Raw genomic sequence first — 15,567 nt, forward strand, 5'->3', positions numbered from 1 at the left:
GGCTAAAAGTTGCAGGATGGACACACTAATTGCCTATAGTACTTCTGGGATGGTAGGGCAGTAGCATTCTGCACACTGCATGCTGGAAGGGGAGGGGATAAATTGACCATGGATACCCTGATTCTTATTTGAAAAGTGCTATGGGATATTAGTGTCCCTCCAGGGAAGATAGGACCTTCTTTTAAGAACTCATCCTCCCTCCCACTGCCCACAGTAAATTGCATAGTACTCCATTTATTTACTCCATCTGAGTTCACTTTATTTCAATCGTCACATTAAAAACACGTGAGAGAACAGATGCTGTTTCATTGATTTCATTTATTTATTCATTTTTGAAGTTGAAACATGATAAAAGCAGGAAACCTCATTAGGCAGCAGGGTGAAATCAGGCAGGGCCTGGTTATCCAGTACCATTAGCAAGGGGTAAGGCAGGAGTTGAGACCTGGAAGATCTCGGTCACCATATTTTGGGAGGAAAAAAAAAAGAATAAGACGGATAGTTACATAAACAAAGCATAAGAAAGGCTGCAAAGAGGCGGCAGGGATCTTTCCCTGGGAGCCCCCTACTGCGTACAATCCGATCTCTTGAAACTCTTGACAAGAGCGCCCGTCACGGTTTCATGCGTCACCTCGCAGCTATAGTCGTTGTGCGCGTTGTACTGATCTTTCGGAAGCGTCAGGGTGCTGCTCAGGCTGTACGTGCTGTCAGAAGAATCTTGCTGCTTCGTGCTGGTGAGGACACCAGTCGTGGTGGTGGTCTTATCCACTTTCCAGATCACATTCAAGGCACTTGGGTAGAAGCCATTCACCAGGCACGCCAAGGTGACTGATCCCCCAGACAGCTGGTCGGCTGATGGGGGAAAGATGAACACCGAAGGCTTGGCATTGTCTCTACCTGCAAAAAAGGAGAGTACAGAATACGGTGTTAATGACAACTGACCTAGGAGTGGATAGTAACACCGAGCACGGATGTAGCCGTACACAACTATCAGGCCAAATCATTCTTGCCTTACTTATGTGAGTAGTTCATCCATGTGTGATTGAGGCAAGCTGGATTCGGCCCATTAACTAATTCATTCTCCCAATACTCTTGGTAGGTAGGGAAATATCATCATTATCCCCATTTTATTGATGGGGAAACTGAGGCATGGAGAGGTTAAGTGACACAGGAGGTCAGAATACAGAGGGAGTCAGTGTACATAGACCATATAGGGTATCAATTCAGGTTTAAGAAAACACAGGGCCAGGTCCTCTGAGGGTGTAAATCAGCACAGCTCCATGGACTCTAATGGGCTCTTCGGATTGACACCCGCTGAGAATCTGCCTCATCATACCTGGTTTCATTTTGCTTATCACCTTGGCACTGCTTGTGTGTGGAAGTGCTTCCCCATGTGAGGAAGGGCTGCACAACCTGGTCCTGAGTGACGCGAGAGCCTTTGATATTAGCGTAAGAGACATGTAATGCCCTGGAAAATGGCCTCACCCAAGAGATACCAGGGCAAGGTGCCAGTGTGACAGCTCTGGAGGTTAAAGTCCTGTTTATCAACAGACAAGATACAGCTCATGTAGCAGTAGCAGTGTGAGCTTCCCACCACCATCCCTACATCCCTCAATCCTGAGCTAGGGGAAGGCTCGCAGAGGGTGAGAAGGTGCTTCCCACTCAACCCTGGATCTCTCTGTTGAGATTGCCAACCAGGATGCTAACTGATGCCATGTACATGACAACATGAACCCCCCGTCTCCCCTGGAAACTGTGACCTAGAGGGGAAAGGCTCCAGGGGTGAAATCTGGGCCCCACTGAAGTTCATATTAGTTTTCCCATTGACTCTACTGGAGCCAGGATTTCACTCCAGATCTCTCTCATTGCCAATCCCCTGAGCCATCTAATTCCTTACAGCCTGTTTTTCAGAGGTGCTAAGCACACGTCCCTCCACTTATAGTCAATGGGAGATACAGGTGCTCAGTACTTTTAATATCAGAAACATGATTCTCCTCTCACACCAGTAAACTGCATGACTCCATTGACTTCAGTAGAGTCAACCCATTATATGCAGGTGGAAATAAGAAGAGAATCAGGCTCCAGACCCACAGAGTATTATTAATATTTTTCCTACTGCAACCGTCATATACGACTAGAACTAAAAACTCGAGATCTGTTATAAAAAAGGTCAGTGTGCAGCTAGAGAAAGACATGAAGTTAAGACTGTGGGAACCTTTAGCATAGCACCTTGGAATGAGTGTTGATGTATCTCACTTTGTGTCACATAATCACTAAATGGGCCAGATTCTGATCTTGGTGACAGATGTAAATCTTATGTAACTGAGTAAAATCTCTCCCCATATGTCAATATTCAGACTCTTGAAAACTAGGACCCAATCCTGCAATCCTTCCCCAGATAATACTCCCCCTGATTTCAGTGGCAATTTTGTCTGCAGCATCAAGTACTAATTTTGTAAAGATCTGAAGAAAACATAACATAGATCACATCTTGGAAAACCAAGTCAAAATCGTTCAGTTCACTCAGTCTCCTGCTTTGCTGCTGTACAAGCTAAAATAATATCTAAGCACTGATTCTAGCAAAATTGGAGCCCAGACTTTTAAAATGTCTTGGGATTCCAGAAAAATACTCATATATTTTTACACTTATCTTAGCAAATGTACAGTATAAGATAATAGACCTGATTCTCCTTTCATTTAAACCAGTGTTAAACTGGTATAACCTCATAGCTCCACTAACTTCAGAGGTGGAGTGAGAGCACTTCTGATTTCAGTGGAGTCAGACCTGATTTACACCAGCCTGAGAGGAGAATCATGCCATCTATATCTATAGCTATCTATATCTGTATCTATGGACAGATAGATACCATACATTTGATAGCCTCTGTAACACATTTGAAATAACACCACATTTTATATATTATACTACAAACGATATATAGCCCCAAACAATTTTTTAAAGTATTTTTGACTTGTTTCATTAAAAAAAGAAAAAAAGAAAAAGAAAAATATCATTTCATTGGATTGTCCTCCACAATGGCCTCATCACTATATTTTTTTAAAATTCAAAATATATATGAGTAAAGTATTGTGTCAAAGCTACTGAAAAAAAATCTTTTATAAGATAATCAGTAAAACAACAACTTAAAATATATGAATCAATTGCATTTTTCTATCATCAGAATATTTTTAGAAGAGTTATCAATTTTTTCCTAGGGCAAAATAAAAATAAACTGTACACCGCTGCTACATCTGCTTTCATAGATATGTTACTATAGTTGATATGACAAATGTCAAAATTAATTTTGTAGATCTTAAAATTAAATTCTTTAAAACAATGATGAGATGCATTGGATAGATATACAGCTAACAATGATTAGATGCAGCTAACTTAAATCTTATCGATTACAGCTAGCAATTAATAAGAGAGGATGATTTAGTCAGACTCTACCATACTCTAACTACAACATATTTTACATTTACCTCCACATTTGTGCTGCTGGCTTCCAATTAACTTATTTTGTGCAGGTTAAGTATTATTTTAACAGGAATGTTTGTCTGCTCTTAGCTAGGTTTTTAGTATTTTCTCTTCATTTCTTAAACTATTTTTTTCTAAAACTGGACTTTTCTCGTTAACATCAGTCTAATCTATTTTATCAATCTAGTCCAATCTAATCTGTTTAATCAGTCATCAGTATGTTGATGACTGTGGTATCTGGGCACACCACTTACAGTATTTGAGAGACAATTTCCAGTTTCTCTTAATGGGATGTACTGCCAAAATTCTCAATTACAACAAAAACACTTGTATATGGTTTGATCCAAGTTCTACTGAAGTCAATGGGAGTATTTCTAGTGACTTCAGTGGCTGCTGGATCATGACCTTCATTGTGAAACTTCGGGATTTTTCCACTTCAAATCTATAGACAAGAGGGTGGCTGAACTTTTACTAACAGTGTTGATAGCCTCAGATGAAGACCCAGGACCAACATTGTCACTAGCCTACAATTCAGCCATCATATTCTTGTTTGGAAATAAAATTAGACTTTTCTTTAAACATTCCCAGTTGATTTTTAATCCTTGCAATTAAATGTAAGGACTTGACAACTAATGACCGGGAATGGGGTGAGACAGCAAGGAAAGGGAGAGAGAGAAAAAGCAGCATTTTTCCACATTTATGCATTAAATCAAGCAAAAACAAAGGAAGTGTGGATTAACCACAAATAAAATGCACTTACGTTTTATCTCCAACTTGGTCCCTTTGCCAAAAGTGAGCCACAGTGATTGTCTATAACCTTCCTCTTTTACAGAAACCTTTTTATTGCACAACTAAATGGGCTCTCCATTGTAAGTAAGTTAATTTACGTAAAATAGAGCCGTTTAGCCCAAATTCCATCTAGAGAGGTGGAAGTATTTTCCACTCTTGAGGCCAGGTATATTTTATATAAATACTTCACATATCTACAGCCTCAGTAAGTTTGTCAGTGATCCCATTTCATGAATTACAGACAAAAATTGTGAATATGGACAAATTGGACACAGAAAATCAGAAGAGAGTTCAAAAATGCACTTACGTTTTATCTCCAACTTGGTCCCCTTCCCGAAAGTGAACCACAGTGAGTGCCTGTGAACTTCCCCTTCTACAAAAACCTTTTTACTTTGCAACTAAATGGCCTGTCAACTTTAAATGGGTCAATTTATGTAAAATATAACAATTTAGCCCAAATTTCATTTTTTGGAGGTGAAGGTATTTTCTGTCCTCAAAGACAGGGTTATTTCAGACACTTTACAAATCTATGATGAGAGCAATTCTGTCGGCACTCACATTTCACAAATTGCAGATACCCCCCTGCCAAAAAAATTGTGAAAATAGGCAAACTGGACAAAGAGAATTGGAAGAGAGTAAAAAATGCACTTACGTTTTATCTCCAGCTTGGTCCCTTTGCCAAAGGTGACCCACAGTGATTGCCTATCAACTTCCTCTCCTACAGAAACCTATTTACTGTGTAGCTAAGTGAGCCCACAGTAGGCTGGCTAATTCATGCAGTATGTAACATTTAGCTCTAAAATTCCACCTAAGGAGGTAAAGGTGTTTTCTTTCCTCGAGGATAGATTTATTTTATGCACTTTACCAGTCTCATCTCCCGGTAATTCTCTTAGCATTCTCATATCGCCAATTACCCCAATGCAGAAAAACCCCCAAAAACATGAAAATGGACAAATGTGACAAAGAAAACTGAAGAGCATTGAGAAAAATGTACTTACGTTTGATCTCTACCCGGGTCCCTCCGCCGAAAGTGTACCACAGTGCTTCCTTGCTACCTGTTCCCTCTACAAAAACCTCAGTTCCTCCTAACCTAGGCCATTAGCTGCATCAGTGGTACAGTATGTTTTAGAAATATGGGTCCAGAGCCTTTGTTAGTGTAAATCGGCATAACTCCGATGTTTGAGAATGGGGAATACTGCACCGATTGATGTCAGCTGAGGGTCTGGCCAACAACATTTTTGATCACTACCAGACGCGTAACATTTACTGAATTTCACTGGTCTGGAATGAAAAGCAAAGTCCTACTTTCTTCAAATTAATCTCTTTTCTATTACAGTTGAACTACATCTGCCCTGAAAACCATCCTTTACCTGCAATTTCCAACACCAACAGATATTCACTTTATAATTTGACAGCGTTAATGAATACAAATTTAAAGACAGAATAGACAGCGAAAACAGAATCGTTTCAAGGTACTTACGTTTTATTTCTACCTTGGTTCCTTGACCGAACGTCCACCACAGTGATCAGTTCCTATTGCCTCACCGTACAAAAACCTGAGAGCAGAAGGGGAAGGGGCATTCGGTTCACTTGCTAAAGCTTATTTCCCCTATAAAAATGTTTTTTCCATTGTGCAAAACTGAGAATTCAGTGCTAGGTCGAGTGACCTTGGTTTCATTATCTATAAACAGTCAAGAAGTTAGATAGAAGTTAAGATCAGATCAATACATTCTATCTTCTCTCCCATCCCTCTGCTCCCACATCCGCATTGACACATATTGTAACCCTAGTCACATGCTGTATTACCTTGAAAGCATAAATGCTGAAACTATTAAACCTGGGTCCAAGTGCAAAGTTTGGATCCTGATTCAAACTTTTCCAAAGTTCAGGATGTTCAGATGCAGGATTTTGGTTCACGTCCAACTCCAGAAAATGTAGATGTGGTATTGAGCACCCCACCCAGATTTTGCATGAGCTGCAGAGCTTGTTTCACATACAGCAAACCATACATTGACAAAATACTTGCACAAACAAATAGGCAATGGACTTCATTCTGCTCTCTCTCATGTAGGTATAAATTAGGAGTTACTTCATTGAGATCAATGGAGTTCTACCAGTGTTAGCATGGAACTTGCTGGATATTTTCTGTACCAGGCCAAGGAAGGATGCGGGGCCTAGAAATTCTTGCAGAGAAAAGGAAAACACTGCAGGTGGGAACTTTCTAAGGGATGACAGAAGGTTGCCATGGTGCACAGAATGCTGATCTAGCATGATTTAGCTGAGTAATATTTAGTTTCAGAGTAGCAGCCGTGTTAGTCTGTATCTGCAAAAAGAACAGGAGTACTTGTGGCACCTTAGAGACTAACAAATTTATTTCAGCATGAGCTTTCATGAGCTACAGGTCACTTCTTCAGATGCATAGAATGGAACACACAGACAGGAGATATTTTAGTGAACTCAGCTGGTGCTCAAACACTGCCAAATTAGGTGGCGTTTACCTACAGCTCAGAGAGATGTTGACGTGAGATTGTGTCTGGGAGACCAGGCTGCATGCCAGTATCAGTTCCTTCATCATGTTCACAGCACCAGCTGCCACATCATTATCACTGTTGCCTTCTGTGGCAATGATCTCCATGCAGCCTACCTACTCTCCTGCTATTGAGGCATCCAGCATCCAGGTCTGTTCTGCAGTCTGAATAAGACTCCTGGATGATGGGGTTGTTGTGGAGAAGAACTCTTATTTCTTGAATGACTCTGATGAGCTGTAGGGTTCTTTAGAAGCACTTCTAATCCTCATGGGACAAAATAAATAAGGGCTACCAACTTCATCAAAGATGCCAATTTCCCCCTGTTTATAACCAGGGTACCTGAGACCATCCCATCTAGGCTGAAAACCAAAAGGCACTCCCAGCTCAAAGTCATGCAGTACCTTGAGAAAGGTTAGTCCTGACTGTACTAACCCAGGTCAGATGGTGAAGGACCTGAGCCCAATACTGAAACCATCCTAGGTGTCTCCAAAGTGGCTGAGCACAACTCCCTTGTGCCTAGGGATGGCTCTGCTACATCTCCCATCCCCACCATGAGAACCTGCTGCTCCAGGTGGCCTTAGCTAGAGGCTAAAGATGTCAAGACTCAGCTTGCCCTGCCCCAGCCTGTGTTTCTAGATGCCGGGATGCAGTAGGATGGAGAATATATTAACCCTGATGCTTCACGTCTACATCAGAAACTACCAGACCTCCTAGGCAAGAATGAGAGCTCGGGACGAAAAGTGGTTGGTTTTCAGATGCTCCTGCAGGGGAAAGATGGGGCATTTATGATGCTGTTCACAGAAGTCATGAACTTGGGCTGGCACCAGGTTTATCATGTGGCACTATCACAAGAGAGAGCCACTGTCAGGCAAGAGTATCTCTGCCCTGCCGCTGGCAGGTGTGACCAGGTAGATGTCCCCATGCTCACTCTGCTTGAGCTAATGTGCAAAGAGTAGCAGTGTGGCTGCAGTGGCCTGGGCGGTGGTGTAGGCTCACCACCTGAGTATGACGCTAGGATCTTGGGCAGGGCTGTACTGAGATGGCTAGCTCAAGCAACTGCCTCTGCTGCTGTGGCCACACTGCTATTTTTAGCACGCTAGAGCTAGCACGTGTAAGTCTGCCTGAGCTGGGAATTAAACTCCCGGATGCAGTGCAGCCATATCCTAAGAAAGACTCTGGTCTGTCACACAATATGGCCACCGTTCAGAATAGCCCGTACGCATGTGTGCCTGAATAGTCCCGTTGGCTTCAATGGGCCTAGGCACATCCTTCAAGTTAGGCCTCGCTGGGCCTGGATCCTAGCACCTAAACAAAAGAGTGTTGGTTCACAGTCACAGGGGAAGAAGGAAGCAGGGAAAAGATGTTGAAATCAAGGTGCTGGGACTTGTACCCGGTTTAGGTAAATGGAGAGACATACCCACCAGATGTTATTAGATGAGGGGTTTGAAAATAGACACAGAGCTGAAATGGACAGTGGCTCTGTACATACTCGGGAAGATAGTTGTTATCCCTTTTCACTGGGGTGGTGAGGAAAACAGGGACCAAGTTAGCAAAGAAATGGACTCTAAACCTGAAAATGTTACAGTAGAAACTGAATCTGAAAATGCAAATGAGGAACTGGAGGAACAAGTGACGAGAGCTCTTCTCCACTGGCCTGTTGGAGAGAAGGGCAGCTGCTTTTAGGGTGGGCTTTTCAAAGGAGCCCAAGGGGTTTAGGTGCCCAAATCCCATTGAACTCCCTTAAGCTCTTTTGAAACCCCCAGCCTTAAAAGCTGCGAAAAGAGGGCTGGACCAGGAGGGAGAATTTTGATCAGCGTGAAAAAGACTATTACAATTGTGAGGCTGAGGCAGGCTGGTCAGGGTTGACCGTGGGGGGATTTCTCCCTCAACCCCAAATATATGAAGGATTTGGGGCCTGATCCTATGCCCATTTAAGTCAAGGGAAGTTGTCCCACTTACTCCAATGGGCTTTGAATCAGGCCTTTGGCTACTGGAACAGTTTTGTTTTGAGCTTTCTGGGAGGTGCTAAGTGTCACTGTGTGACCGTAAGATGCATTTTCTGAACATTTCCTTCTTGCCCGTGTTTGTGTTTTCAGTTGTCCCTTTTCATTGCATGTTTCTGCTTCTTCCTTTTCACCTCAGTTGTCTTTGCTTCCATCTTTACCAGAGTCTATATTCCATCATTATTACCTTTATAGCTGGTGTAACTGTTCCCTCTTCCCTTGCCTCCTTCTCCTCTGCTCTCCCTCTGTTGTGTTCTCTTCCTCCTTCACCCACATTGTCAACCTCTTGCTTCTTGTACTAATCCTGCCTTCCGTTTTCTTGCTCTCTGGCCGTGTCTACACTAGCAAATGGAGTGTGACGTTGCTCCCTTGCTTACACCAGCACAAGGGCAAGTGTAGCCTGGACTCGGACATTGTCAGCCCGTTGTCCTAAAGCCCTCCTCTGAAATGCCTGAGCCTGGTCTCCACTAGTCCTTGTGCCACTGGGAGTCCCAGAGCATCCACCAAGACACTGAAAAGTGGGCACCACATTTAATAGTGTAGAAGCAGCCTCTGTGTACTCTTCCCAGCTCCACAGACTCTCCTGCCTCCCAGCCACAAATCACACATACATATAGGATCCTATATGGCATAGACAATACCACACAGATACACTCTCCTCCCTCCCCTGCAAAAAAACCCAAACCCTTGCTCATGATCTCCTGACTCCCCACAAAAGTCACGTCCTCTCCCGGCCCCCTATATCTTACATGAGCTTCCTTTCTCTACAAATCACTCGCTCTCTCTTCCCCGCCCCCTTCCTCTCACACACAGAGCTCTCCTCCAGATTCACACTCACACAAACATACAGTCAACCCCTTCACACACAAGCTGTCCTCCTGTACACACAAGAGCCACCTGACATGGAGTCAGCCCCTCACACACAGGCACTCCTCCCCCAGATACAATCAGCTGTTTTCACACAGGCAGTGCCACCTCACATACAGTCAGCACCTCACACACAGGCAGTCCCCCCTAAGATACAATCATCCCCTCACGCACACACACGCAGAGACAGTGCCATCTCTCTCACAGGCAGTACCCCCTGAAACTCAGGCTGTCTTCCTTGCATACAGTCAGCCCCTCACACCAGGCAGCCCCCTCCGCCCTTGGCAGCCACACCCAGATGTCCCCTCCTCTCCTCTCCACGCACAGGGCTTTTGCTGCTAGAAAGGAAGCAACAGTTGGATGCATTAGGGGCCCTGAGGGGCCCTGGCAGGAGCAAGCCAGCCCTGCCCTGCTGTGGACTCTAGGCTATGGAGCTCCTGCCAGCCATGTGTATGGTGCCTGTTCCCCACAGCGTGGATGGGTTGTGCGTAGGCACAGTCTCAGAACCAGCATTTCAGGTAAGTCATCTTATTTCCCTACAGCTCTTGGGTTGCCAGAGCATTTTCAGCACATGGATCTTTCCCTCCACCCTGCCCCTGTGGTGTGTTCCAACACGGGGGTACCAGTTGTCTAGCGATGGTCAGCCATCAGCATGACACTGCCTGTCATCTCTTATTGAAGAAGGATCAGGGTGTCTTTACTTTGCCTGGGATAATTAATATCATCACAGTGAGGGGTGATAACCTTAGGCTCTGGCTTTGCAGTGGAGGGGTTCTGTTGGCGAGAGGCCCCCTTTGACTTCCACAGAAGTTACACACAAGGGGCTTGGTTAATACTGTGGGCACTGAGTGCCACTGCTTCTGCAGGCGAGGGTGCCAGGACCTTTGCAGAAGGGTGGGGGCAAGGCCAAAGTGCCCCCTCCCTCTCCCTGGCTGGCTGCTCTGGCAGTGAGCCAGCTGCCCTCTCTTGTGGTGCCACAGCAGCCCCTGGTGGGTGAAAGATGTAGTTGCAGTGCCTCCCTGGCAGAATCTATTATTCTGTGGGGGACATGAATTCTGCACTCATGTTTCTTTTGTTAAAAGTGTTAAAAAGTGGGAGGGCCATGGCTCCTGGCCCCCTAGTTCCGGCACCGGTGGGGGCAGCTGAGCTCCCAGTGGCGTTCACCCTGATGAAGAGCAGGTGGCAGAACTGCGTCCTGCTCCTTCAAAGGTTCTGCCAAGGAGAGTAGGGCTGCGGCTGCTGCTTTATAGTGTCTGGGCATTTCCTGGGTGGCCTGGCCACTACCTGTTCATATCCATCCACCTTCAGGGCTACACTGGTTGAATCTGGGCCCACTGACGGAGAAGGGATGCAGGCAGCTTGTGCCAGTGAGCTCCTACCCCAGGCAGGCTCACCTTCTGCCTGGCTTCCCTTGGGGGAACCTAGGAATGAATCTGGCCCAGGGGACACAGCATGGGGCCCTGAATGGTTGTGATGGCCTCAAGTCTTTGCAGGGGGAATGCAAAGCCCTGATCTCAGCTCTTGACAGGTGCAGGAGCTGCTTTCTTTTGTCTTTACATGCATTTTAGGACCTTAAGCAGCTTAAAAATATGTATGTGCAAAGGTTTTACCTTTCAGCTGTGGGTCCAACCCCCTCCCAGTAGGCTGCAAACATCAGCACATTAAAATCATGGGATGACAGACTAGCAGGGATAAAAATGAACACTCACTACCAACCAAAAGCCCAAACAACCAGTGCCTAACTTTAGTGATGGGGTTTTTGCAAACATCATAGACAAGACCTGGTTCAAAGGCAATTGAAAAGATTTTGACTCCAGTGGGCTGCGGATCAGGCTTATTGAACCAAACTACAGAGAGGCAACAAGAGACAGATCACAACAGTGGCCTGTGAGAGGAATACAGTTTCTGTTTATTGAGCTGGAAATGATTTGATAAAAGATGGAATTTCCGTGAGCATCAACATCTATTGAACAAATCATCAAAATGATACACCAAGCTGTGGTTACTACTAATGTATTACCATCTGTAACGGTCACAATACATACAGTACATTGTGTTATGCCTCCCTCTGGGGGCAATTAGGACATTCTGCAATAGTTCATTTGATACCATATCAGAACATACTCAGTTGCAATTAATTTTATCATCATCTACAATATTCAGCATAAGGCTTGTTATGACTCCCTCTAGTGGTAATCAGGATGCTGTGCAGTGCTCCATTTACGGGACTGTCACAGTTGGAAACATATTAACAAACAATATAGGAATATTTTATTTTGATTTGTAAAAATGTGTTGATCAGAAAATAGTCTAAACGAATGTACAGCATTAAACCATGAATTCTTCACAAAAAAACTTTACAAGATGAGTCAATAAAAATACTCAACCTCCCTTATATGTCACTACTGCACAAAAAGAAACCTCAAGTATTCTCACCAGAAAAAGTCCTGTGTTTCTTGTATTTACAAAGGCTTTTTCTGGAGGGGATATCTGAGGTTTCTGTTTTGAAATGGTGATAAATGGGGAAGCTTGGTTATTTTAATTGGCATTGACTCAGTTTGTATATTTCATGGGTAATCAATGTCTGGTTTGAAGCTGTAAATTCATTAGCATGTTTTCTTATCATAACTTTTTTATTCATTGAAATAAATATATTTTTTCCTGTACTAAGTTATTAATCTCCAATGTTTCAAGCCTTCCCCATATTTCAATGCCAGAAGCACTGCAGAGAATTCTGCTCGCCACCAGGGGGAGACCTAAGTCTCAGTCCCGTACCCTGTAGGATCGTGACGATTGTAGATAGTAATACAATTAATGCCAGTTCTGCATGTTCTGACAGTCGAATCTATTGTGCATTTTTAAACCATGTATCCAAATCACATTATCAGCTTTGCATCTCTATACCCAAGTGATGCACACTGGCGGTTCTGAACAGTCATAAATGTTCCAAATAGTATCTTAAAAACAGAACAAAACAAAAATTCCACTCCATATATTTTAATCCATTACATGAGCCAACGACTTCAACAACATTACACTGTGTGGGCCAGATCCATAGCTAATGTAAATGACTTTGACTTCAAGGGAGCTACCCTGATTTACACCAGCTGAGGGTCTGGTCATGTATGTCTCCAGTTTATTTTGGTACAATATTTCCTTAATTTCTTTAATCACATGACGGTATTAACATAATATATACAGTTATAGTTGTGGGCTAAGCCACAATTTTGATTTTGATTTTTAAATGTATTGTCTAATTTTTTTTCACTTACCTTGTAGCCTTGGCCAGATAAAATGAGCCAGCAAAATTACTCAATGAATCTGAGCTGGCCAATGTTGATCAACAAACTCCATGTAAAAATAAAGAGTGAAATGGAGCACTTATAAGTGGCCAGGATGGCAGGGATGCATCACTTACGTATATAGCTGCAAAGCTGATGGTGTGTGCTATGGTTCTAGTGTTTAAAACTGAAGAATGGATTTGTTTAAACTGTTGCAGGAAATATTGACCTATTTCCACTTGCAATATTCATATACAATATATTCAGCATAAGGCTTCTGACACCCTCTGGTGGCAACAAGGATGAACTGCAGTACTTCATTGTGGCCCCGATTCAGGAAGGTTCTTTTGGCACATGTGCAACTTTAAGCAAGTGTATAGTCCCATTGGCTTGTGTTGACCTTAGTGTTGTCCAGATTTTGGCATTGGATATTATTGTTTGGTTTGAGGAAAATCTGCACCTAGCAGCTAGTCAGTGATCTCTGTGGCAATGAATCTAACTAGCATCACAAATAGAAAACCCTTTGAAAAAACATGAGTCCACTGTCTCCTTAGCCTGAACAAGTACAGCAGGATCAGGCCCAGAATAAAGCAAAGGAATATATTTGAAATGTTTCCTCCAAAGAAATGTTTTCTCAAGATATTGTTACTGACTCTTAAGGAAAAGTTTTCCCAGCCTAGGGAAGACCATTCTGACACCCTCTTTGTTCTTGAAAGCACCTGACTAGTTCTGGAATCAAAGGAGAACTAGGTTTTGTCTGTCCATGGAGTGGTTAAACATTAACACCCACCCACCCCACTAGGGGAACTATTGAGAGTACAAGAAAGAGGCAGCAGGCAGGCTGCCTGGTTAGTCCGTATGCTACTTAAAAATTGTGCTATCAGCAGCCAGAATAAAAACTATTAGCATTTTTCTAGTACAGGCTCTCTGGTCAGTGTGGGCAGGGATTTTTGCAGCTGAGTTAAGAAGCTAGGATAGCAGGTTTCTCTGTACAATCATATCTACCAGTCTGGGGTTATGCCATGATAGTGACCCTACCAGAGCATCATAACAAGGTTTGGCCTCCCTGTAATGTGCAGTCAGTATGTGTGTGTGAATGAGAGAGAGATACTGCCCTCTAATGGCTGGTCCATAGATTAAATAAGGGACCTGCTACTAGTGTCTACCATTGTGATTCCCAGTAGCACCCACAATGGACTGGGTACAGTACTATGCAAATGTGACCCACCTGCTTGCATTGCAGCATTTTGTGGTCTATGTATGGGAAGAAAGAGTGTGGAGGATACAGTTCTTGTTTTGGGATACCTGCAGACTTGTCAGAGCCAGGCAGAGAGACTCTGCTGGATGGGCCAGACTCATGCAGAAATTGGGTGTGGGAGGCACTGGGCATACCTGTTAGCTGTTTGAAGCTATTTAGGCAATTTCCATTGCGAGCAAGCCTCTGGCAGGGCATACCTAGTGCCACTCTGAGAAGGGAACCAATGGGAATGCAAAGGGAAAGGGAGGAGTTTATAAATAGGGGTTGGAGTCAATCAAACTGAAGAGCTCAGCAATGGAGTGGCATAATGACCAGAAGGGTCTGTTTTATAGATTGTGTTCCAGGGACTTTGCTGGATTTAAACTGCAGGTTCCCTCACCCCGCTGGAGAAGAAGACTGGAATTGCTGCAAGCTGTGCAGCTTGCAAACCATTGTTGCAGAGACTCAAAGAGAGTTTGAGGGAGATTGTGGAACTAAGACTTGTTTCCCAGCATTAAGGAGCTGATGTGCCTTGCAGAGAGGTTGGACGCTATTCCCCAGAAACAGAGAAGGATAAATCCCCCCAGAAAAGCGTCCTAGAGAAGTGTGAGTATGTGCATGCGCCTAATTATATGTTACATTTGATCTTGTGGAAGTAATAAGTATGAAAACTTGGAGAACCCCCACCCCACAAAAGTGTTGTCTTTTAAAAGTTATTGCTAATAGTCACAATTGTTTCATGGGTTATAAATAACGGAGAGAAAGATAGATCTAGCTTTAGTACATGCTTTTCCTGTAGTGATGTTTGTGTCATTTCTGTTCTCCCTGAGATTTAACTCACTAGAATGTAGAGCAAAGTGCTGAAAAACTTCAACTCTGGCCTGTACCCCTGTGGGAGGGGTTAGCTGAGGTGCAGGAAAAGATTGATTATGCCTAACATGGGCAGAGTGCTTTCCCCAAGCCTGTTACACAGGCACCAAAGAGAGCACAGTCTGTGCCTGCAAGGAAGCCTTTAGCCCAGGTGGCAAAGGGCTCTATTTGGGGGAACAGAGGAATAAGGTCTAGGGCCTGGTGTGCTGTATGTGTGAGGGGGGAGATGGGATGTGTAGTATTTCTAGAGGTGGTTCTATCTCCAGCACACAGCGTTGTGACTGGGGAAGTGGGGATGGGTCCCTGGCGGCTGGGGCAGACTGTGCAGACAGTCACAGCAACTTTACTCATGCTTGCTGCCTCGTGCTTGCTGCCTCATGCTGTGCCTCCAGAGACTTGAGGAGACCCAGAGGGGCCAGTGAGTGTGGTTGGTCGTGCACAGGGTTCTGGGAACGGCTCCGCTCAGCCCCACAGGCAAACCCAAACGGGCGGTCGAGGTTCTATTGTGATTTAACCT

At 44.0% G+C, this 15,567-nt stretch overlaps 1 gene segment (V, D, J or C); it reads right to left on the reverse strand.

Moving 5' to 3' along the window:
* Window positions 1-298: 298 nt before the first annotated feature.
* LOC123371110 overlaps window positions 299-15,567 on the reverse strand; it is a 165,859-nt gene continuing 150,590 nt past the window's right edge. The window contains 2 exon segments of the V gene segment in view: window positions 299-894; window positions 5,745-5,780. Coding sequence covers window positions 563-894; window positions 5,745-5,780 — 368 coding nt within the window.

The sequence above is a fragment of the Mauremys mutica genome, chromosome 5, assembly GCF_020497125.1.
Source record: "Mauremys mutica isolate MM-2020 ecotype Southern chromosome 5, ASM2049712v1, whole genome shotgun sequence".
NCBI classification, from domain to species: Eukaryota; Metazoa; Chordata; order Testudines; family Geoemydidae; genus Mauremys; species Mauremys mutica.